At 58.4% G+C, this 21,667-nt stretch overlaps 2 protein-coding genes across 9 annotated transcripts; both read left to right on the forward strand.

Annotated features, from left to right (window-relative positions):
* Positions 1-281: 281 nt before the first annotated feature.
* Positions 282-2,402, forward strand: MRPL18 (mitochondrial ribosomal protein L18). The gene is made up of 4 exons (XM_084889154.1): positions 282-485; positions 708-894; positions 1,292-1,523; positions 2,047-2,402. The coding sequence occupies exons 1-4, from the start codon at positions 434-436 to the stop codon at positions 2,116-2,118; spliced, it is 543 nt and encodes a 180-aa protein (XP_084745280.1). The 5' UTR covers positions 282-433; the 3' UTR covers positions 2,119-2,402.
* Positions 2,403-3,738: 1,336 nt separating this feature from the next.
* PNLDC1 (PARN like ribonuclease domain containing exonuclease 1) lies at positions 3,739-19,771 on the forward strand. Of its 8 annotated transcripts, none has more exons than XM_084889946.1 (19): positions 3,739-3,849; positions 4,180-4,237; positions 4,451-4,524; positions 4,817-4,856; positions 5,385-5,508; positions 5,675-5,763; positions 6,792-6,892; positions 10,238-10,314; positions 10,480-10,623; positions 10,991-11,063; positions 11,921-12,006; positions 13,961-14,016; positions 14,727-14,791; positions 15,268-15,430; positions 15,941-15,983; positions 17,086-17,185; positions 17,464-17,639; positions 17,911-18,009; positions 19,196-19,771. In XM_084889946.1, the coding sequence occupies exons 1-19, from the start codon at positions 3,774-3,776 to the stop codon at positions 19,367-19,369; spliced, it is 1,818 nt and encodes a 605-aa protein (XP_084746072.1). In that variant the 5' UTR covers positions 3,739-3,773; the 3' UTR covers positions 19,370-19,771. The 8 variants fall into 8 exon arrangements, with proteins under 8 accessions (XP_084746072.1, XP_084746073.1, XP_084746077.1 ...); XM_084889947.1 differs by having other exon boundaries at positions 10,994-11,063; XM_084889951.1 differs by having other exon boundaries at positions 10,994-11,063; positions 15,268-15,321.
* The last annotated feature ends 1,896 nt before the right edge of the window (positions 19,772-21,667 follow it).

Here is a 21,667-nt window from a genome sequence, read left to right on the forward strand (position 1 = left end):
AAAGCTGAGCATCTTGCTCCGCCCCGCCTCCTCCCAGGGCCACCCGGTGCGGGGCGTCACGGCCGGTGAGCTCTCCGGTTGGCCCAAATAAGGAGCGTAAAGTTACGGCTTCCGGGCTCCAGCAGAAACCTGCCAACCGCGTTGCTTAAACTCAGGGGTCGCGCCCACCCACAGTGCTTTCCTGTGAGGTGGTTGGTCGGCGCCGGCGGCTGCGTGCCCAGCGTAAGCGATGATTGGAGGAGCGGGGACAGAAGGTTGCCCTCTCGGCCAATCAGCGGCCAGGGAAATTGTTAGTTCCGGGTGGAGGGTCGTTGACCTATGCGATGCTGAGGCTTTTCTTGCGTTAATATGGCTGCGCCCGGCCTGTCGTGGGGTCGTGGGTGAGAGAAGGTGGCCGAGTGTCCCCTAGGCTTTGCCCACGGTCCGCTTGGCGATGGCGCTTCGGTCAAGGTGCTGGGAGTTGTTGTCGGTTCGCAGGAACCCCGGTAATCTCCCCACTTCTCCGCGATTGTTCTATTCCACGCGGCCAGCGAGGGGAAACGAGCGCCCAGCGTTGTGATGAGAGGCTGGAAGTGAGGGAGCGGGGTCTGAGGTCACTGCTCCCTGCGACCACGCCCGCCCTTTGCTTTGGGAAGATGGAGGGGAAAGTGGTGGTCTTGTCTGCGGCCGTCGCTTTTAAAGACGCGTGTGATGGTTTCTGTTCTCAGGGCGTGGGGTCGCGGCGCTCTCCACCCGTCCCGAGCCAGGGCTGCGGCCGGAAGCGGACCCCCTGGGAAATGAAGCGGTGGCCCCAGAGTTCACCAACCGGAACCCGCGGAATCTGGAACTCTTAGCCGTGGCCCGGAAAGAGCGGGGCTGGGGGACCGTGTGGCCCTCCCGCGAGTTCTGGCACAGGTGATTGGGTCGATAGTTACTGACCGGCAGAGCAGGGCGCATCAAGTCTTTGTCTTACACTTTGGTGTAAGCTGGAAAATGAAAACATAGAATAAGTTTATCTTTACCCAGAGAAGGGTCAGCAACTTAGCTCTATCTACTCAAGCCCTTTTTAAAAATTGGTGATGTGTAAATACATCTCCACTCTCAGAAATACCAAGTTTCTCTTTGATCTGAGGGGTTAGGCGGACGTGTTTGGTTTATGGTTGAGATATCCTCATAAAGGCGAAGGGAAAATACCTTTCCCAAGTAAAACCGAGGTGAAGTACGTTGAAGTAAGTGAACACAACATTTGGGCATGTATTTCCTGAAGTCATTTATCTTGAGGAATCGTTTATTCTGTCATCTCCTCGTTTAGGTTGCGCGTTATAAGGACTCAGCATCACACAGAGGCACTCGTTGAGCACCGCAACGGCCAGGTTGTGGTTTCTGCGTCCACACGTGAGTGGGCTATTAAAAAGCACCTGCACAGCACAGCGAACGTGGCGGCCTGCGAGAACATAGGACGGGTGCTGGCAGAGCGATGCTTAGAGGCAGGAATCAACTTCATGGTCTACCAGCCGACGCCTTGGGAGGCAGCCTCAGAATCGGTATTTTGGTTTTCATGAACTTATTTTAAAAGTATCGTGTTAATTCTTGATATTAGATACTTACATCATAATAATAGGTCCGTATTTCAAATTCCCTTCATGTGTCAGACTCTGAGGTGGGTATCCTGATGTGCATTACCTAGTTTCATCCTCACAGCCTAAGGGTCAGGACTAGTGTTCCCGGTTCTGTAAATAAATAACAGACTGGCAAGTCCAGTCCTTGTGGGGGAGTTTTCAAACCCTTGGTGACAGGTTCTACAGCCATGATGTCGACCACTCTATTCCCTTGTTCATATACCAATGGCCTGTCTGTATAATATTTAAAACATTGATATCCTTGAGGTTTCTACATTCTCAATTTTCTTACCTGTGTCGTTATAAAGGTCACTTTCTGAAAAACCAGTGTCGGTGGGAAGTTAGCAAAGAGCAAATCAGCTGTTCTCTTTCTATCAGGAAGTGGACTGTTTATTGTCAGCCTACTTGTGCTGATTTAATTCTTTCCTGTTTTGGTCCTTCACACCAGATGAGACGACTGCAGGAGGCTGTGACGGAAGGGGGTGTGGTGCTTCAGGAGCCTCGGAGGATTTATGAGTGAAACCAGTGGAATGGAGGCATTGTTGGAACCTGTAAATGTCAGCTGTCAGCCATTACTCCCATCAGCAGGGAGCACCTGGAAGAACAGCCACTCAGAAGTTTTAGGCAATAATGTAACTGCAGAATGTCAGCAGTTACCAACAGCCCCTTCTCCCCTTGTGTGGGGGAGGCCAAAGCCTTCCCTCTTGGACATTTCTGAGAAAAGCTGTCACAGTTATAATTAACTTCTGAAGGACAATTAAATGTTTATATGTTAAAGAATAAAGGCATAGTGTGATATTTAAATTTCTATATTAAATTTCTTCACGATTTCAGCTCTCTCTGATAAGAGTACACAGAAGAGGCTTATGCAAAGCACTTGTTACCATGTCTGGCTCAGAGAGGGTGATCTACATGATAGCTGTTGCTGCTCAGGATGTGGAGGTGGTTTTTTTTTATATATATATATTTTATTGATTTTGTACAGAGAGGAAGGGAGAGAGAGAGAGAGAGTTAGAAACATCGATGAGAGTCATCGATCAGCTGCCTCTTGCACACCCCCTACTGGGGATATGCCTGCAACCAAGGTACATGCCCTTGACCGGAATCGAACCCGGGACCCTTCAGTCCCCAAGCCGACGCTCTATCCACTGAGCCAAACCGGTTTCAGCTGGAGGTGGTTTTTTAAATATGAAACATCAATATCAGTGTGTTAGAAGCAATCTTAGTAATGTGAGGTAAAAAGGGACAAATTCTGCCGGGACCGGTTTGCCTCAGTGGATAGAAGGCCAGCCTGCAGACTGAAAGGTCCCAGGTTCTATTCCGGTCGGGGGCATGTACCTTGGTTGCAGGCATATCCCCAGTGGGGGGTGTGCAAGAAGCAGCTGATTGATAATTCTCTGTCATTGATGTTTCTAACTCTCTATCCCTCTCTCTTCCTCTCTGTGAAAAATCAATAAAATATATTTTTTTAAAAAAGGGACAAATTCTAAGCCCACTTGGGCTCCTGGACCCTAACAGGCAGAACCAGATTTGGAAGGATAAAGGAATGCAACGAGGAACTGGAAGTTCAGGTGGAAATGGACAGGGACAGGGGTTCTGAATGTGCCGTGAACATTGTTAGGTGGGAGACGAAGCTTGGAGCGCATCCAAGTTCACCTGAAGTTGAATCTGGGCCAGATGGGTCATGGCAGCTCCACGGGAGTAGGTGAGATGGAGGTGTGAAGAGGAAGAACCTGCCAGCAGTGAAGGTGGCTTCGGCGTTGCCCCTCCATCATTAAATGTGCGGCCACTTTCATTCTCCCATAGAAGTGAAACCATCACTACCGTCCACCTGGGTAACCTGTGCTTTTTAAAGACAAATGTATTCCACATGTTTTAAAAGTATAGCAGTCTGAGAGGCCTTCAGAATGCAGTGCCTCAGTCCCTTTCATGATCAATCAGTAACCCAGTGCACACAGTTATCACATACACAAACGGACTTCGGGAACAGAAACACCGGCCTGCACCTGCGGCTGCTAAACCCAAACTCCTCGGAGCAGCAGGAGGCGCGGGGCCTGCAGCCCCCAGGGCGGCCGGGCGCGGGCGGCCGGTTCCCCGGCGCGGGCCCTTTAAGGCGGCGCACGTGGCCGTGCGTGGCCGTGCGTGGCCGTGCGTGGCGGGCGCGGCGGCGTGGCCATGGACGTGGGCGCCGACGAGTTCGAGCGGAGCCTCCCTCTGCTGCAGGAGCTGGTCCAGGGCGCGGACTTCGTGGGTGAGGCCGGCTCCGGCCTGGCCCGGGCCTCCGCACGGGGGTGGGGGGCCGCGGGGAGGGGCCCGGGGACAGCGCTAAGCCGGGCGGGGGGCCGGGGCCGGGGGGCCCTTCCAGCACCGGCTCCTCCTGGGCCCGGGGTCCGCAGCCGCCGCCCCGGGGCCCAGGCTGGGCGGGAGCCACGCCGCCCGGTCGGCCCCGCTGGCTCCCTGGCTCCCGGTGGGCTCCCTGGCCTCCCGGGCGCGGGAAGGGGAGCCGAGGCCCTGCCCCGCAGCCTGGCCCCGGCCCTTCCCCGGGGGCTGCCCGGGACTCTGCCTTTCTCCCTCCCCGCAGGCCTGGACATAGAGTTCACCGGCCTCCGCACCAGCCTGTCCCGGGCCCAGCAGATCAGGTAAGGCTGGTGCTGCCTGAGCCTGAGGCCGGGCCGGGCGGCGCTGCCCGGCCCCCGGTGGCACCCTGGCCCTGCCAGCGGGTTCTCGGCGGGCACCATGGGCCCTGGGCCCTGGCCTCGGGGTGCTGGCTGTGTCCCCGGCAGGGGCTGAGCGGTGCTGGCCGGCCGGATGCCCTCTCACGGCCTAAGTAACGGGATGCCCGTTGTTTTCAGTCTCTTTGACCTGCCCTCGGAGTGGTACCTCAAGACCCGCCAGAGCGTTCAGCAGTTCACCATCTGTCAGATTGGTGAGTGGGCCCCGGCTGCTGGTCATGAGCAGAGGGGAGCTGCTTGTATTGTCTCCGTGCTGTTGTTGTTCTTTTTTTATATATATGTGGCACAGGTGGGGATTTATTGTAGTCCCTTTTGTGAGTGTACGTTACAGAAGTGACATACACAGAAGTGTACGTTACAGAAGTGACGTACTTTTCCTCTCTGGAAGCTCACACGATGCTTCTGGATTCAGAGCTCTGTTCAGAGGTTTTGTTCTGGTAACTTCTGGTAGCTTTCTTGGTACTCATTCCGCTCCTCCTCTTCTAGGGCTGTCTGTGTTTTCCAGTGTCGAAGGAGAGGCGAACAAGTATGTACAAACCCTCTGCAGAACACCTGGCTCTTGACCGTCTCCACCTCCTCTCCCCAAATGCTGCTCCAGGCTCTCAGCCACGCTGGCCCCGGCCGCTCCAGGCTCTCCCCTGCTCCTGGGCCCTGCGCCTGCTCTCCCCTGCAGGCTCGGCTCGCCTTCAAGTCTCTGGAAGCAGGTTTCTGGGGCCTTTCCTGACCCTGCCCTGCACCTTAGCCGCTCCTTTCCCTGTTGCCATGGTGTCCGGCCTGGCCTCAGGGAGGCAGCGGACGCAGGGTCACAGCGAGGGGAGGGCGAGGAGCCAGGCATCAGTGGTCAGAACGATGGGATGGCCCGCTGGGGCTCAGGGTGGGGCGGATCCTGCTCTTCCAGGCAGGGTCTCTGCCTTTTTCCATGGGACCCCCCGTCCCCAGGGGCCGTCATAGGACTGGGAACAGCCCCCACTGAGATGCTCCTCACATGGCGCCCGCTCTGAGCCAGTTTTAAAACGGGTTTGGCCTTTTCTCCTTACGCTCTGTTCCCTTGTAGGTACGTGGCCCATTCCTGTAACTTCTTTCTCTTCCCCACGACGTTTGGGATCCTGGACTCGGAATTCTCTTTCCAGGCCTCCAGCGTGCAGTTTCTGAATCAGTATGGCTTCGACTATAACAAGGTGCGCCCCGGGGAGGGGGTGCTGGGGGGAGGGGGTGCCAGGGGGAGGGGGGCGGGGTGGGGAAGGGTCTCTGGTCCCCCTCCTTCCCGTTCACGTCCAGGAGGGTTCTGAGCTCCCCGCACAGAGGGGCTCCTCAGCCAGCCCCCCGTTCTCCTCCCGTCTCCAGTTTCTCAAACACGGAATCCCATACATGAACGAGGAGCAGGAGAAGCAAATCAAGCACAGCCTCCTGTCCGGGAACTGGCGCGTCCGCAGGTACAGCCAGGCTGGGGCGGGTGGCGACGCCCCCTAAGCTGCGGTGGCATCGGGCCCGCGCTCAGTCCCCATAACCGCCAGGGCCGGTGACCCCATCCCCACGCCGAAGGCAGCCTCTGCCCAATGGGAGCTCAGGGCTTCACATGGAGGACGAGAGGCAAAGGCCCTGCCCCCAGGCCCAGGTCACTGCCATGGTGTGCTGACCTTCAGTGTGACCTTGGGGAGTTTTTAGGGGGACCCTGACCATGCCAGTCACATGCCTCCACTTGGATGGACATGTCTCCTCATGCGCTGCCCCAGCTGTGCCCCCTGCCCTTTCCCCGCGGCCCCAGCGCCAGCGGTCCCCCGAGGCTGCCCTCCTGCAGCGGGGGAGGGGGCGCGGCGGGCGAGGGCAGCCTGTGTGGGGGAGGGGCACCCCCGCCCCCGTGTCAGTTCCCTGGTTTTGAACAAACTGTCTAAGCCCCTGGCTTCAGGGTCATGCCTTTGACAGCTGTTAACAGCGAAGTGAGGAGGCATCACTGGGTCCAGGTCATCGTCTTATGCGATGTTGGCGTTTCTTGCTTTTTTAAAAAACTGTATCCTTTTTGTGGTTTTCACATTAAAAATGCAGCTTTCTGTAGGGGAAAAGCCATCTTGAATTTGAGCCTTCTGTTATTTTCATGGAAAGGCTTTCTGTACCTCAGTCACATGACATTCTTCTGCCCGGAGACAGGAGAGGTACTCGGCGTTCCTCTCCGCCTTCCTCCACCAGATGGTGCCTTCTCCCCTCGCTGCCCAGCGAGCGGCCTCCGCCCAGCCCAGCCGCAGCCCCTGGCACAGTCCCCCGCAGCCCCCGTGCACCCGCGGGGGCGGGAGGAGGAGGGGCGGCCTCTGCCGCAGAGCCGGCTTGGAAAACAAACGCTTTTCTGGTGCCTTTTCTGCCAGCATCACAGTTTAACACTTGAGGCTCCAGAGCCGCTCCCAGGTTCACATCAGCACTGGGTTCTGGAGGGTTCTCTAACATCCCCCCTTCCTGTGCCCATTTTCAGTTCCCTGGACAAAGACCAGATGAGGGCGGTCATCGACGAGGTGACCCGGTGGCTGCACCTGGCGGAGGAGGGCGACTGGATGACGCTCCCTGGCATCGCTGGTAGGCGGGGGCGCCGGTGCGGCCCCTCGCACCCTCCTCCGCGCCGGGCACCGCTCGGGGTCCCCGTGGAGAGAGAGAGAGCTCTGCCCTCCTGTTGGACTTTCTGAGAGCTCAGGGGGAGGAAGGGAAGCTCTGCCTTGGAGCCCGGTCCTGAGTGCCCCGTGTCCTTGTGTTGACCTTGATCCTGGGTTTGCCCCCACGGTGCAGAGGCAATCACACTGAGCAGGCCCTGGTCCGTGGACCCCGGGGTCTCTGAGGCCCTTGCCAAGGGGTCCACGAGGTCAGGAGCATTGTAAGAATACCACTGGGCTGCCGCTGGCCGCTGGCATGGTGCCGTCCGCACTGATGGCATCGAAGCTCAGGCGGCGAACCGCTCAGCACCGGCGCAGGGGTGCCGGTCACCGGGGGATTCTGTCAGCAGTGACTCAGCAGTGACGCTCAGTTTGAACAAATCCAATTGTGCCCTGGCCAGTGTGGCTTGATTGGTTGGAGCGTTGTCCTGCACATTGAAAGGTCACAGGTTAGCGGAAACCGGTTTGGCTCAGTGGATACAGTGTTGGCCTGCAGACTGAAGGGTCCCAGGTTTGATTCGGGTCAAGGGCATGTACGTTGGTTGCGGGCACATCCCCAGTGGGAGGTGTGCAGGAGGCAGCTGATCGATGTTTCTCTCTCATCAATGTTTCTAACTCTCTTTCCCTCTCCCTTCCTCTTTGTAAAAAATCAATAAAATATATTTTAAAAAAAGAAAAAAGAAAAAAAGAAAGAAAGATCACAGGTTAGAGTCCTGGTCAGGGAACATACCTAGGTGGCGCCACGGGTTCAGTCTCCAGTTTGGCACATAGGAGAGGCAACCGATTGATGTCTCTCCTTCCCTGCCCCCCCTGTCTCTGTCTCTCTCTCTCCCTCTCCCTTTCCCTTTCTCTCTGTAAAATCAATGACCATATCCTCAAGTGAGGATTTTAAAAAATTCAATTTTATTTACTCTCCTTGGCAAAGAAGCAATATTCTTTAAAAAAAAACCAAAAAACCACACAACACTTTATTGTTCAGATTATTATAATACAATTGTTCCTCTTTTCCCCCTATGCCCTTAACCCTCCCTACTGTCCTCATCCATAAGTGTATGATTTCTGTCCAGTCTCATCCCACACCCCCACACCCTTCCCCCCCGAGGATTGTCAGTCCACTCCCTGTCTATGCCCCTGATTCCATTATATTCACCAGTTTATTCTGTTCCTCACATTTAAAAAATATATATTTTATTGATTTTTTTACAGAGAGGAAGGGAGAGGGATAGAGAGCCAGAAACATGGATCAGCTGCCTCCTGCACACCCCCTACTGGGGATGTACCCGCAACCAAGGTACATGCCCTTGACTGGAATCGAACCTGGGACCCTTCAGTCCATAGACAGATGCTCTATCCACTGAGCAAAACTGGTTAGGGTTGTTCATCAGACTTTTTATCCACTTGATTTTTAGATTCACTTTTTGATGTGTATTTGTTGTTCATAATTTTTATCTTTACCTTTTTCTTCTTCTTCCTCTTTTTTTTAAAATATATTTTATTGATTTTTTACAGAGAGGAAGGGAGAGAGAGAGAGAGAGCGCTAGAAACGTCGGGATGAGAGAGAAACATCGCCCAGCTGCCTCTTGCACATCTCCTACCGGGGATGTGCTAACAGCCAACGTACATGCCCCAGACCGGGATCGAACCTGGGACCCTTCAGTCCGCAGACCTTCACTCTACCACTGAGCCAAACCCCTTTGGGCTTCTTCCTCTTCTTAAAGAATATCTTTCAGCATTTTATATAATGCTGGTTTGGTGGTGATAAACTCCTTTAGCTTTTTCTTATCTGTGAAGCTCTTTATCTGACCTTCAATTCTGAATGATAGCTTTGCTGGGTAATCTTGGTTGTAGGTTCTTGCTATTCATCACTTTGAATATTTCTGCCACTCCCTTCTGGGCTGCATAGTTTTTTGAGAAATCAGCTGACAATCTTATGGATACTCCCTTGTAGGTAACCAACTTTTTCTCTTGCTGCTTTTAATATTCTCTCTGCCTTTTGCTCTTGGCATTTTAATTATGATGTGTTTTGGTGTGGTCCTCTTTGGATTCCTCTTGTTTGGGGTTCTGTGCGCTTCTTGGACTTGTAAGTATTTCTTTCACTGTGTGGGGGAAGTTTTCAGTCATTATTTCCTCAAACAGGTTTTCAGTATCTTGCTCTCTCTCTTCTGGCACCCTCATAATTCAGTTGTTGGTATACTTTAAGTTGTCTCAGAGGCTTCTTACACTATCTTCATATTTTTGGATTCTTTTTTCTTTTTTCTTTTCCAGTTGGATGGTTTTTGCTTCTTTGTGTTCAAATCTTTGACGTGGTTCTTGTGATCCTCTAGTTTACTGTTGGATCTCTGAATGTTATTTTTTATTCAGTCAGTGTATGCTTCATTTCTAGTTGGTCCTTTTCATATCCTCCAGGGTCTCGCTAAATTTATCGGCAGTTTCTAGAAATTTCTTGAAAAACCTTATAACCATGGTTTTGAACTCTATATCCTCCATTTCTTTCATTTGTGACCTGTTTCTTTGCGCATTTTGGCTGCTTCCCTGTGTTGATAGGGTGGCTTTGTGTGCTAGGTGTCTCGTAGGGCCCATTGGCTCAGCCTCCCCAGTTACCTGAGGTGGACACTCTTGGTGCACCCCTTTGTGGGCTGTGTGCACAGTCTTGTTGTAGTTAAGCCTTGATTGTTGTTGGTATCACTGGGAGGAATTGAACTCCAGGCCAATTGGCTGTGAGGATCAGCTGTGTCTACGATGGGAGAACTTCTGCGATGGAGACACTCTTATGAGGCAAGATTTGCTTCGGTGGGGCTTTGGTGCTCACTGAGTCTGCCCTGAGTGTGTCCCTTATGGAGCTGAGGAGTTGTAATCTGGATGGTCCCACTCTGACCACTGGGTACCCTGGCTCTTGGACCTACAAGGAGGTGCAGATGGAAAAAAGGGAGAATAACTGACAGTCTGGCTAGTGCTAAAGCCGGAGTTTCAGTCAAACGCTGGGATTTAGGAAAACCTGAGTCTGCACCGCAGGCTGGCCAGCGTCCCCGTCCTGAGGCCTCTGCGGCTGCAGCCGCGTGCACAGCCTCCCAGGCCTCTCCTCGCCGCTGCGGGGAAACTGAGCCTCGGAAGAAGTGCGCACCTCGCCTCCCTGCGCGGGGGGCGTGGGCTTGGGCGCCCCGAGGGCTGCTTTCCCCCTGATGGGCCTCTCAGCTCCCGTCCCCTCGGCCCCTGGGGGGAAGGCGGGGAGCTGGTCCGGCCGCGGGGTCCTGGGTGAGCTGTCTCCCTGCCCTAGGCTTCCGGGCCTTCGAGGTGCAGCTGGTGCTGAGGCAGGCCCTCCCGGACATCTGGACGGTGCTGCGGGACCAGGCGGTGAGTCCTCCCTGCAGCGGGCACCGCAGCCACCGTGTCGCCTCCCTCCCCGGCCAAAGCTGGCCCCCGGGAGCTGTGTCTGTCTCTCTTTGCCCCCCTCCGCCCCTCCCCTCCCCTCCCCTCCGTTGGCAGCTTCCCCAGGACGGGCCCTGTCTCCTTCCCCAGGTGATCGTGAAGAAGGTGAGCAAGCAGCACCGCTGGTACCTCCAGAACACCTCCTGCGCCCGCGAGAGCTGCTGGCGGGAGCAGATCCTCCTCTCCGCCAGGGGCTTCTCCGTGTTCTTCCAGATGCTGGTGCAGGCCCGGAAGGTAGGAGCGCCCTCTCTGGGCGCACTGCTGGGCTCAGCGGGAGGTCTGAGCCAGTGGCTCCTCGTTGATGGCCGGCTGTGCGGTCTGACCGGCACAAAGCATGGTGGGTACGCTGGAGGGCAGACTCCCTGCACGTCAGCACCAACTGGCCTAAAACTCCTCCCCGGAGGAGGCTGCTCTGCCTCCCGTTTGAGTCCTCCCCCTCACTGCGGTCCTCCTCTGGGAGGGAGCGGGGGAGGGGGGGAAGGGATGGCCGTGTGGCAGGTGTTGTGGGTTCTGAAGCTGCACCCTTCGCAGGAGAGCGTTCGCCTGCAGCCCGCTCCTGTCCTTTAAAGCTCCCCTTTCCTCCCTGTCGCTTTCCTCCAAGCAGCCCTTGGTGGGACACAACATGATGATGGACCTGCTGCACCTGCACGAGAAGTTCTTCAGGCCCCTCCCAGGTGGGCACGCCCGTCCTCTCCTGCCCCAGCCTCAGCTCGCCACCGGAGGGGCCTGGGCCCCGACTCCCGCTCCTGCAGGAGCACCCAGGGCCCGCGCACCCCCCTCCCCACGGTTCACACCCCCTCCCCACAGCGCGCACCCCGCTCCCCAGGGCCCGAGCACCCCGCTCCCCAGGGCCCGCGCACCCTGCTCCCCAGGGCCCGCGCACCCCGCTCCCCAGGGCCCGCGCACCCCGCTCCCCAGGGCCCACGCACCCCGCTCCCCAGGGCCTGCGCACCCTCCCCAGGAGCTGTGAGGAGGTGCTGTGTGGGTGAGAGGCTGGTTCTGAGGGAGGTCAGCAGTGAAGGGTCAGGCAGATGTGATGTTAGAGCGATGGCAGGGCACCCACAGGAAAGAAGGAGCGCAGCTGCCTTGGGTGCAGAAATGGGAGGGCGTGGGGAGAGCGTGGGGAGGGTGTTTGTGGTAAACCTGCTTACACTGCATGCAGGTGCAATGTTGATGAGCATACCAGTGGATGGTTAGACATAGTTATGATTTTTAGTGGATTTTTCCCTGGACAGTCGTTTACGAATGCTGACTTCCCACCTGATTCCCAGCAGCACCTCCTCCTCCTCCAGTGGCTGGAACTCGGCCCCCTCCTCGGGGCAGTGTTGGCAGTGGCAGCATCCTGAACCTCCTTGGCTTTTGTTGTTCCAGACGGAGGTGGCGGCCAGGCTGGGATTGGGAAACGCTAATGAGCAGGAACGCGGGTCTTCTGTCTCTGTTCCTTTGCTTCCTGAGCAGAGGTGACAGTGAGGCTGAAGAACTCCCTCCCAGTCTGCCAGCCAGCTCACCTGCCTGTCCGCCATCTCCGCAGAAAGCTACCAGCAGTTCAAGCAGAACATCCACGGCCTCTTTCCCGTCCTCGTGGACACGAAGAACGTGACCAAGGACATCTGGAAGGTGAGCCGGGAGCCCGCCTCCGGGGAGGGGCTCCGTCCCACCGACCGCCCCCCTCTCCGCAGAAACCTTCTCACAGCCCACAGCCAGCATCACCTTCCCCCTGGGCGCAGCCCCAGGGTCCTCGGAGCTTCCGTGGCACCCCGGCCTCCGCCCTCAGTGCCCGTGCTTTGATTTGTGTCCAGCTGCTGTGCTTGCTCAGGCCCAACAACAGAGGCTGACACAGGCCTAGTGTTTGCACCCCGCACTCTTTAAAAACCTTGAGGCAATCATCTATTGAGCCCTAGCCTTAAGCTGGGGTCGACAAACTTATTAGTCACCAGAGCCAAATATCAACAATACAACGACTGAAATTTCTTTTGAGAGCCAAATTTTTTAAACTTCTTCTAACGCCACTTTTTCAAAATAGACTGGCCCAGGCCGTGGTATTTTGTGGAAGAGCCACACTCAAGGGGCCAAAGAACCGAATGTGGCTCTCGAGCTGCAGTTTGCCGACCATGGCCTTAAGGTCCTGGGTTTCCAACCCCACAGCCCATCAGCACCACCTGGAGCTAAGTCTGCCTCTGGCCTCTGTCAGCTCCTCTGGTTGGGAGGAGGGGTGATCTGTGAGGTGCTCAGGTGACTTCTGTGGTGCGTTTGGAGGGAAGCACCCATTTTGTTTAAGTACAGTTAAGAAGGTAAACTTAGCCGAAACCAGTTTGGCTCAGTGGATAGAGCGTCGGCCTGCGGACTGAAAGGTCCCGGGTTCGATTCCGGTCAAGGGCATGTACCTTGGTTGTGGGCACATCCCCAGTAGGAGGTGTGCAAGAGGCAGCTGGTCGATGATCGACTCTCATCAATGTTTCTAATTCTCTATCCCTATCTCTTCCTCTCTGTAAAAAAACCCAATATATATATATATACACACACACACGTATATATATATATATATATATTTTTTTTTTTTTTTTTAAAAAGGTAAACAGGCCCAGGGGGCATGGCTCTGTGGTTCAGTGTTGACCTGTGAACCATGAGGCCACAATTCAATTCCTGGTCAGGGATTGTGCCTGGACTGTGGGCTCGATTCCCAGCGTGGGGCATGCAGGAGGCAGCCGTTCAGTGATTCTCTCTCAGCATTGATGTTCCTCTCTCTCTCTGCCTCTCCCTTCCTCTCTGAAATCAATAAAAACATTTTTAAAAAGTTAAACTGCGTAACAGAAAGAGGAATTGGATCCGTGTCATTGAGCCTTAAGCCGATCACTTACAGAAGTGAGGCTGAGCTGCGGGCGCCTCTGCCGGAGATGCGCTCTTTCTGTAGCTCCCCCGCCTCAGCCCTGAGGCGTCTGTGCTGCTACTGCCTCCGCGTCACTGCGCCGCCCTGGGGTGGGGGTGGGGCTCACTGCGGGGCCACGGTGCTCCTTTCCACGGGACGTGGTGACCGGCACTGCCCAGGCCTGCCCGTCTTGCCATGCCCGGGGCCTACACGTGTGCCCGTGGCCTGGGCTGATGCCTTGGAGTCTGTGTTTAGAACCCTTAGCCCTTGTCTTTGGAGGAAGACAAGATGAGCTGTGTCTGTGGCAGCTTTTGCTCGCTTAGGCCCGTGGTCAGCAAACCACATGTGGCTCTTTGGCCCCTTGAGTGTGGCTCTTCCACAAAACACCACGGCCTGGGCGAGTCTATGTTGAAGAAGTGGCGTTAGAACAAGTTTAAGTTTAAAAAATGTGCCTCTCCAAAGAAATTTCAATCGTTGTACTGCTGATATTTGGCTCTGTGGACTGATGAGTTTGCCGGCCACTGGCCTAGGTGATTGGGGCCCAGAGGGGCCCAGGCCCTGGGAGCCCTGGCATCCGACATGAGGAGGGGGTGTCTGAGGAGGAAGCAGAGGTGGTGGGAGTTGACGTTGTTATGACCGTTGGACAGCTGAAGCAGATAACAGACCACAGACAAACCTTCCCCTCGTTTGTTTCCGTGGCGGCAGGAGCTGAACTTCCCGAGGGTGTCCAACCTCTCCGAGGTGTACGACGTGCTGGACAGGTGCGGAGTGCCGTCTGGGCTGCTGCTGGGGGGTGGCTCCCGGACACTCAGCCCGGGGAGCCCGGGGCCCGGGGAGCGAGCCAGGGCACGGGGCCGGCCAGTGCCTCCCGATGTTCGGTCCGATGTCCGTGCTGAGGCTGCGGAGCCTGTTCCAGAGGGAGGGCCGGGGCCGTGGCAGCACAGCCTGTGGATGAAGTGGCCCATCCTGTGGGCGGGGCTTGGGGCCTCCTTGGATCTGTTTCCGGTTGCCGGGGCGATGAGCCGCGGGAGAACAGAGTGGTTTGGTTTTTCTTGGTTTGGTTTTTCTTTCTTTCGGGCCTAAAGCTGTGCCAGGCCTGGTGGGCGCACATTCAACGTTGCATGAGTGGCGATGCCAGCACTGCTGCCCGCGGGGGGTGGTGTGGTCCCCTCCGTCTGTCCTGATGCCCCAGCACAGGCAGCCCCGGGCAAGGCTGGTGCCGAGCGCCTGTGGGCGCCCGAGCTCAGGTGCGGGTCCGATGGAGGCTCAGAACCCCCGGGCAGCTGTGCCCGCTGCTCTCACCGCCCCGTGGCCCTTCCCAAGGCCTTGGCCCGGGCCCAGGTCCCTGCCTTTTTTGTTCCCTTCAGAGGTGGCTCGGTGCTGGGACAGTTTTTATATGAACGGAGGCGGCGAGGGGAGAGCCAGAGGCGCTGTCTCAGTGAACGGTCTCCATCCTTTTCTCTCCTCACAGCGACCTGAATCCCACCAGGAACTCCGGGCCAGTGATTGTTCACGCCAGCAAGTGCGAGAAATATGGTAGGTGCCGCGGGGCGGGCTCCTCACGGCCCCGCACCAGGGCTAGATGAGGCGGGCCGGGCGCAGGGTGTCCCGGGCTGTGCCCCGTTTACCACACACACACACACACACACACACACACACCCCGCTCGAAAGGAGCCTCTTGGAGGGTCTTGAGGCCCCGGGTGGGGGTGTCTGCTCCCCTGGGCCATGGTGAGCCGCCTGTAGGGGAGCTCAGCTCCCTGCCTCCTCCTCCTGCGGGTGCTCGGGCCGTGGGGAGGGCCACCCGCCGTGAGGACTGGAGGTGAGTGTGGGGTTGGGGGGGAGGGAGCGAGCACAGGCCTCAGGAAGGAGGTGGAGGCTGCGGGTGCGGGGCCAGTGTCATGGGGCGGGGCGGGGACGGGTGGTTCACAGCCCACACGTGGATGCTGTGGGGGAGCCTCTTTTCAGGTGGTTCTAATCGCTGCTTCCTCTCCCCTGCTCCGAACGCGCCTCAGCTGAGACAAAGTGCCCCCACGAAGCCGCGTACGATGCCTTCCTCTGCGGGTCAGGTGGGCCGCTGTCCGCTCAGGGAGACTGGCCTGGCCGCCGGGAGGTCACGGTTCAGTTCCGGTCGGAGCGCATGCTCTGGCTGTGGGCTCCATCCCCAGAAGATCCGAGGTTCTCTCTCACTGTTGATGTTTCCCTCTCTCCCTCTCCCTTCCTCTCTGAAATCAATACAAATATTAAAAATAAAAGACTAGTCGCTGGTTGCCCAGTGGTTAGATCTCGGCCTGTGCACGCAGTATTGGGTTCTATTCCCAGTGCAGGGTACGTGCTCGGGTTGCAGGTTTAATCCCTGGCCCCGGTCAGGTGTGTGGGAGGCAGCTGACCGCTGTGTCTCTTCACGTGAATGTCTCTCTCTCTCTCCCCCTCTCTCCTCCTCTCTCCCGCTATTCCTCTCTTACCCCCCCCCTCCTCCCTCCCTTCCACCGCCTCTCCACAATCAGTGGAAAATACCCTCTGGTGGGGATTAACAAAGTAAATACGTAAAGGAGAGACTGCTTCATTCCTGCGAATCCTGCCGTCCATGCGCTCCCGGCGGGTGGCACGTGGGGAAACACCTGCTCCTGCAGGTTAGGCTGGTGTTGGGGCTGAACCTTGACGCGGGTCCATTTCTACTTCCCCCAGTTCTCCTGAAGGTGGCGCACCTGCTGCTGTGGAGGGTGCACGGGTGAGTGCCCTGCCTCCCGCCGGCCTTGGCCCCGCTGCGGGCCGGACCCCCCAGGAGGGAGGCGCCTGTGGGTGTCACTGTGTGAACGCAGCCCCCGCAGGAGGCAGTCCCCCCACCGCCTGCCCCCGTGCTGGGCGCCGGGAAGACCCGGGTCGGCCACGGCCGTGGGTCAGGCGAAGGTCACACCCCGCCCCAGTGCCCCCCACGCGTGGGGCTGGGTGTCTGTCTCCACGTTCTGCTCGCCGCGCAGAGGACGGCGGTGGGAGGCGGTGTCCAGGCCAGAGAGGTCGTCCTGGGGCCGCGCAGTCGGCCGCGGAGGGCACGGGGCGATGCCTGACCCCGGCTGGGCCTGAGTCTGCGGTGGCGGCTCGGGGCGCGGCCACGCCGGAAACCCGCCTCCTGCAGCCCCGTCCGCGGCGATTCCTTCCTCGGGGACTCGGCAGCCCCTGAAGAGCCCATCATGTCTCGTGTGCTCTGAGGCTGCCTTGGAAATAACTTGGGAGTCGTCTGCCCGCTGGGTTTGGCCTGTGTCTGTCCATCTGAGTAACAGATTGTGTGTAGAAATGTCCACAGCAGGGAGACGTGAGGTTCATGACTTAAACGAGAAACCTGCCCCCCCGCCCCGTTTCCTGTGTGTGGGTGGCGCCCGAGTGCCCCCGGGAGGTGCGTGTGCCAGCGGCGGAGGCGGCCCCCGCGAGGCGTCCCTGGTGCCCGCACCGGGCCTCACAGCCCCGGAGCCCGGCTCAGCAGCTCCTGCCGCGGGGCCGGCTTGGCCGTGGCCGGTGTGGACGGGCGGGGCGGGGGGTGGGACAGGTGGTGGAAGAGGGACGCAGGCGGAGTGGAGGGGGATGACCGTCCGGGGCGGGAAGGTGGGCGTCTGGCCAGTGCCCCCTCGTTCTCCACCGCTGGTGCCGCCTGGAAGCTCGGCGCTGGCGAGGCCCGGGCACCTTTCTGGGGTTGGTGGAGGGCCGTGTGTGTGTGTGTGGGGGGGGGGCGCGGACCTGAGGGACCGTGGGGAGGGAGGGGCCTCGTCCCCGAGCCGCAGCCTCGGCCGAGGCATGTGCGTGGCGCCGGTGCTGAGTGCCGGCGTCTGTCCACGCAGGGCCGGCTCCGCCCCCGAGCCCTCCTTCCCCCGGTACCTGGACGTGCTGGCCCCCTACGTGAACCAGGTGAACCTGATCCGTGCCGGGGTCCCCAAGATCGTGAGTACCGTCCGCCCACTCCGCCTCGGTCCGCGGTGGGCCGGTCCTGCGTGTCTGCGGGGGTGGGGGCTCTGATAACTACAGAATCAGCTGAGGAGGTGCCGCTCGCTAAGCGGGTCTTGTTCTCGTCTTTCTGCCCAGACCAGCGTGGACCCACCCTGTCCTTCCCCGCCCTCCCTCTCCATCCCGAAGGAGCCCTGCCCCGTTTCTCTCAGGGTCTCAGCCTGGGTGGGCCGTCAGGGGAACGGTGGGAGTTTCCGTCTGTCCTTCTGTTCCAGAACTTCTCTGGCCCAGATTACCCCAGCATCCGGCCCCCCATCCTCATCCTCAGCGTCCGGCGGTGGCCGGGCGTCACCGAGCAGCAGGTCTATCGCGAGTTCCAGAGTCTCTGCAAATTCGACGTCCGCCGGCTCACACGGAGCCAGTTCCTGCTCCTGACCAACAAGTTCAAGGAGTAGGTGCCCTGGGCTCAGCCGCCCGGCCTGTCTCCTCCGGCCCCCTCCCCTCCCCTCCCTTCCCCTCCCCTCCCCTCCCTTCCCCTCCCCTCCCCTCCCTTCCCCTCCCTTCCCCTCCCTTCCCCTCCCCTCCCCTCCCCTCCCTTCCCCTCCCCTCCCCTCCCCTTCCCTCCCCTCCCCTCCCCTCCCCTTCCCTCCCCTCCGCCCCGGCACCCCCTCAGAGCGGAGCCGCCAGCGTGCAGCCTGCCTGACCCAGCGCCTCCCCCGCAGCGCCCGCAGCGCCCTGAAGGAGTACCGGGGCCACCCCTCGCTGCAGGTGTCCCTCTACCGCTACTGGCGGCACTCGCCGGACGTGCAGTGCCTGCTGCGGTGAGTGCGCCCGCGGCCTGGCCGGCACCGCTCCGCAGCTGGTTGTGTCCTAAGGCATTCTGTAACGTTTTATTTTTATTTTTAAAACTTTATTGACTTATTGATTGTGGTATCACACAATTGTCCTCATCCCCCCATTCCCATCCCAAACCCCTCCCCATGGATGCCCCCCACCCCTGTTGCTTTGCTTGTTTTTTGTTAATCCTCACCCAAGGATGTTTTACATTGATTTTTAGAGAGAGTGGAAGGGAGAGGGAGAGACAGAGAGAGACAGAGAGAGACACCAGTTGGTTGCCTCACACACATACCCGGGCTTGGGCCAGGGATCAAGCCTGCAACCAAGGTACGTGCCCTTGACCGGAATCGAATCCAGGACCCTTCGGTCTTCGGGCCGATGCTCTACCCACTGAGCCAAACCGGCTAGGGCTGTTCTGTTACGTTTGCTGGGTTTATGGGCACCCGCTGTGTTTATGCGGCACCATCGTAGGCCCCTGTCTCGTGGGTTCCCGCTGAGCGGGAGGCAGTCAGTAAAGGAGGGATGCACCGTCTGTTGGTGACAGGTGCTGATTAGTGAGGAGAGCAGTCGGGGCGAGGGGAGGCGTGCGGTGGAAGGAGAGATGCAGGGCCTGTGCCCGGCCGCGGGGCCACAGGCGAGGCCTCTGGCGGGACGTGCCTGGTGCCCGGGGGGGAGTCCAGACCTTAGTCACGGCTGTGGCTTGGACAGCTCAGTGGCCACGGGGGTGGCCGTGGGGGTGGGGGTGGGGGTGGGGGAGGTGGGCACAGACAGCCTGGAGCAGAGTCGGTTTTGAGTCCAGAGCTTGTGACTGGAGCATCTGGGAAGATGGAGATGCATTGATGTGCTTTGTGAGGACTCTGGCCGGCTGGCTCCAGCCAGATCTGGAGAAACGCTGTTGAAGCAAACACGGGGCCCTAGGCTGCGTTCTCCTGTGTCGGCCCCGGGTGTAAGTCCCGGGAAGAGGGAGCTCCGGGTCCCGGGAGACAAGTGTGCTGGGCTGGGACAGCGGTGGGGAAAGAATGTTTTCGCCAACAAAGCCGGGGAGAATGGGGCAAGCCTGTCAGAGCTTCCAAGCCTGCCGCCTGGCCACACGCACACGCACGCACACGCACACCTGTGCACACGCGCACACAAACAGTGACCGTGTCCTGGCGTGTCCTTGTCTTGCAGAGTCTGCAGCATAGTCACCGCCTGGGCCCTTCTCGCGTTCCTCCTGGGGCGACCTGGCCCCTGACGCCGCCCGAGCCTCCGCTCCCATCTCGGCGCCCGGAGGCCAGCCCTCCACATTCCTGTCCGTCGCATCTGCTTGCCATGGTCATTGCGAGGAGCTTCGTTACGATGTGAAGGAGGAGTTCTGTGAATGCTGTCAGTGATGCAGACATCCTCGGTGGCTCTCCCTCCGGCGTCTCACCTGTACCCTCTCCCTCAGCTCCCAGGGCCCTCTGTGCTGGCCCGTTTCTTCTCCAGCTCATTCTCCTCTATGACTTTCTAAAGAAGCTCCTCTTATTAAGAAGGAAAAAAAGGAGCCTTGGCTGGGGGCTCGGTTGGTTGGACGTCGTCCTGTGCACCGAAAAGGTGCAGGTTCGATTCCTGGTCAGGGCCACGCCGGGTTTGCAGGCTCAATCCCCGGGAGGTGGCATGTAGGAGGCAGCCGGTCAATGTTCTGTTCTTACATTGATGCCTATCTCTCTCTCTCTCTCTCTCTCCCTCTCTCTCTCTCTCTCTCTCTCTCTCTCTCTCTCTCTCTTTCCCTCCCTCCCTCTCAAAATCAATAAAAATATTTTTAAAAATACGAAACTCTCTTGATGTAGTAGTACTATTAAGAATCCTGGTCAGATAAATGCATTCATTTATTCATTTCATCATCAATATTGCTTAGAAAGAGAAAGAAAAAGAGGAAGGAAGGAAGGAAAAAGAAGTCCTTGGACCCGGTGCCTGGTGGCCAGACCTTGCCCTCTCCCCATGCCTGGGGAGAAGTCACACTGTGGGAATTGCTGTCCGGGGTCTCCGCACAGACGGGAGCCGATGCCAGTGCAGAGAAGGCTGTGCTGTGTCTGGGAGAGAAATGCAGGCCTGGTGGCGGCACAGGGAGAAGGTGGCACCCACGTGCCTGCGCCCTGGTCATGCCTGTGGGTATCAGAGTGTCCTCGGGCGGCCGAGCTCCCCCTGGGGCGCCCGGGGCCTTAACCTAATGCTCACGTTCACATGAGGAGCTACAGCGAAGGTACCACCACTTGGCCGAGGTCTGACACAGTGAGCTTACTGCCCTGCGCTCACATCCTTGGGGGCAGACAGCCCGGGGCAGGGCGGTGTGTGTGTATGTGTGTGTATGTGAGGGAGAGAGTGTGTGTGTGTGAGAGAGTGTGTGTGTGTGTGTGTGTGTGTGAGAGAGAGAGAGTGTGTGTGTGTGTGTGTGTATGTGAGGGAGAGAATGTGTGTGTGTGAGTGTGTGTGTGTGTGTGTGTGTATGTGAGAGAGAGAGTGTGTGTGTATGTGAGAGAGAGAGTGTGTGTGTGTGAGTGTGTGTGTGTGTGTGTGTGTGTGAGAGAGAGAGTGTGTGGCTGAGAGAGACAGAGAGACAGAAAATGCAGCTGGGCTCAGGGACAGAGGGAGGTGGGCCACTGAGGGGAGGAGCGGGGGCTCAGGGACACCTGCCTGTGACCCGGGCCTCTTCCCCGTGGGGGTGGGGACTCCCCAGCTTAGGGGCCTCACTCTCCGCCTCCCTTCCTGGGGCTCTGACGCTGGCGCAGCCAGGCGGGCTTGTCTGGGTGACTGCCCGGCTGCTGGTGACGGAGCAGGGCCCGGAACCCCTCCGGTGGGGCTGGGGAGCCGGGCGCCAGGGCAGCGGGCGAGCAGGGCGCTGGGCGAGGGGGCTGGAGGCAGCGGCAGAGGCAGCGTCTCGGGCTAATTCTGCTGCACCGTTTTAGCATCCTGCGTTGTTCTTGGCAGCCCCGCGGGCCTGCGCTTTTCTGCCCCGGAGAGCCCTGGGCTACGGACGGCCTTTTAATAGCTCCCTCTCCGCTGAGCTGGCAGAGGCTTTCTGTGGTTTGCGGTTAAAACCCCAGCTGAGCGGGTCCCTGGGCTCACGTAGGGCGAGGCCACGTGTGAGGGCCCTTCGTGCTGCTTTAGGGGAAAAGCGGGCCTGAGAGCGGGAGGGGAAGAGGGGCTTCGGGCACTGGTCTGTGAGCGTGACCCCCTTGCCCACTCTTAAAGGGATACCCCCTCAGCCCGGAGACCACAGTGGCCGTGTCCACGGTCATGCACAGTGTGACGCACACATCCACGCCCTGTTACTCCTCCTCTGTAAGGAATGGGGCCCGGACAGCGGCCACGACACGGGAGAAGCCTGAAGACCCACGCGGAGTGAAATAAGCCAGCCAGAGGGACACAGCGTGTGCGAGTCCGCGAACCTCCAGGGGCAGACAGCAGAGCACAGGGGCCCAGGGCGGGGGAGAGAGCTGGTGTTGACGGTACGGGGTTCAATCTGGGGAGATGGAAATGTGGAAACGGATGGTGGTGGCAGTTGCACAAAACTGTGATCACACTTAGTTGTACATTTTAGGGCATGTATGTTTTAACATAAAAAATTGCGTAAGCCCTGGCCGGTTGGCTCAGTAGTAGGAGCATGGGCTCATGGATTGA

This window comes from Pipistrellus hanaki (genome assembly GCF_964339955.1).
Source record: "Pipistrellus hanaki genome assembly, chromosome: 7".
NCBI classification, from domain to species: Eukaryota; Metazoa; Chordata; class Mammalia; order Chiroptera; family Vespertilionidae; genus Pipistrellus; species Pipistrellus hanaki.

Coding starts and splice junctions, on each gene's coding strand:
- MRPL18 (XM_084889154.1), top strand. CDS start 434: ATGGCGCTTCGGTCAAGGTGCTGGGAGTTGTTGTCGGTTCGCAGGAAC. Junction 486..707: donor GTCGGTTCGCAGGAACCCCG/GTAATCTCCCCA, acceptor TTCTGTTCTCAG/GGCGTGGGGTCGCGGCGCTC. Junction 1,524..2,046: donor GGGAGGCAGCCTCAGAATCG/GTATTTTGGTTT, acceptor CCTTCACACCAG/ATGAGACGACTGCAGGAGGC.
- PNLDC1 (XM_084889944.1), top strand. CDS start 6,241: ATGCCTTTGACAGCTGTTAACAGCGAAGTGAGGAGGCATCACTGGGTC. Junction 10,624..10,990: donor TGCTGGTGCAGGCCCGGAAG/GTAGGAGCGCCC, acceptor CTTTCCTCCAAG/CAGCCCTTGGTGGGACACAA. Junction 15,431..15,940: donor CCATCCCCAGAAGATCCGAG/GTTCTCTCTCAC, acceptor TACTTCCCCCAG/TTCTCCTGAAGGTGGCGCAC.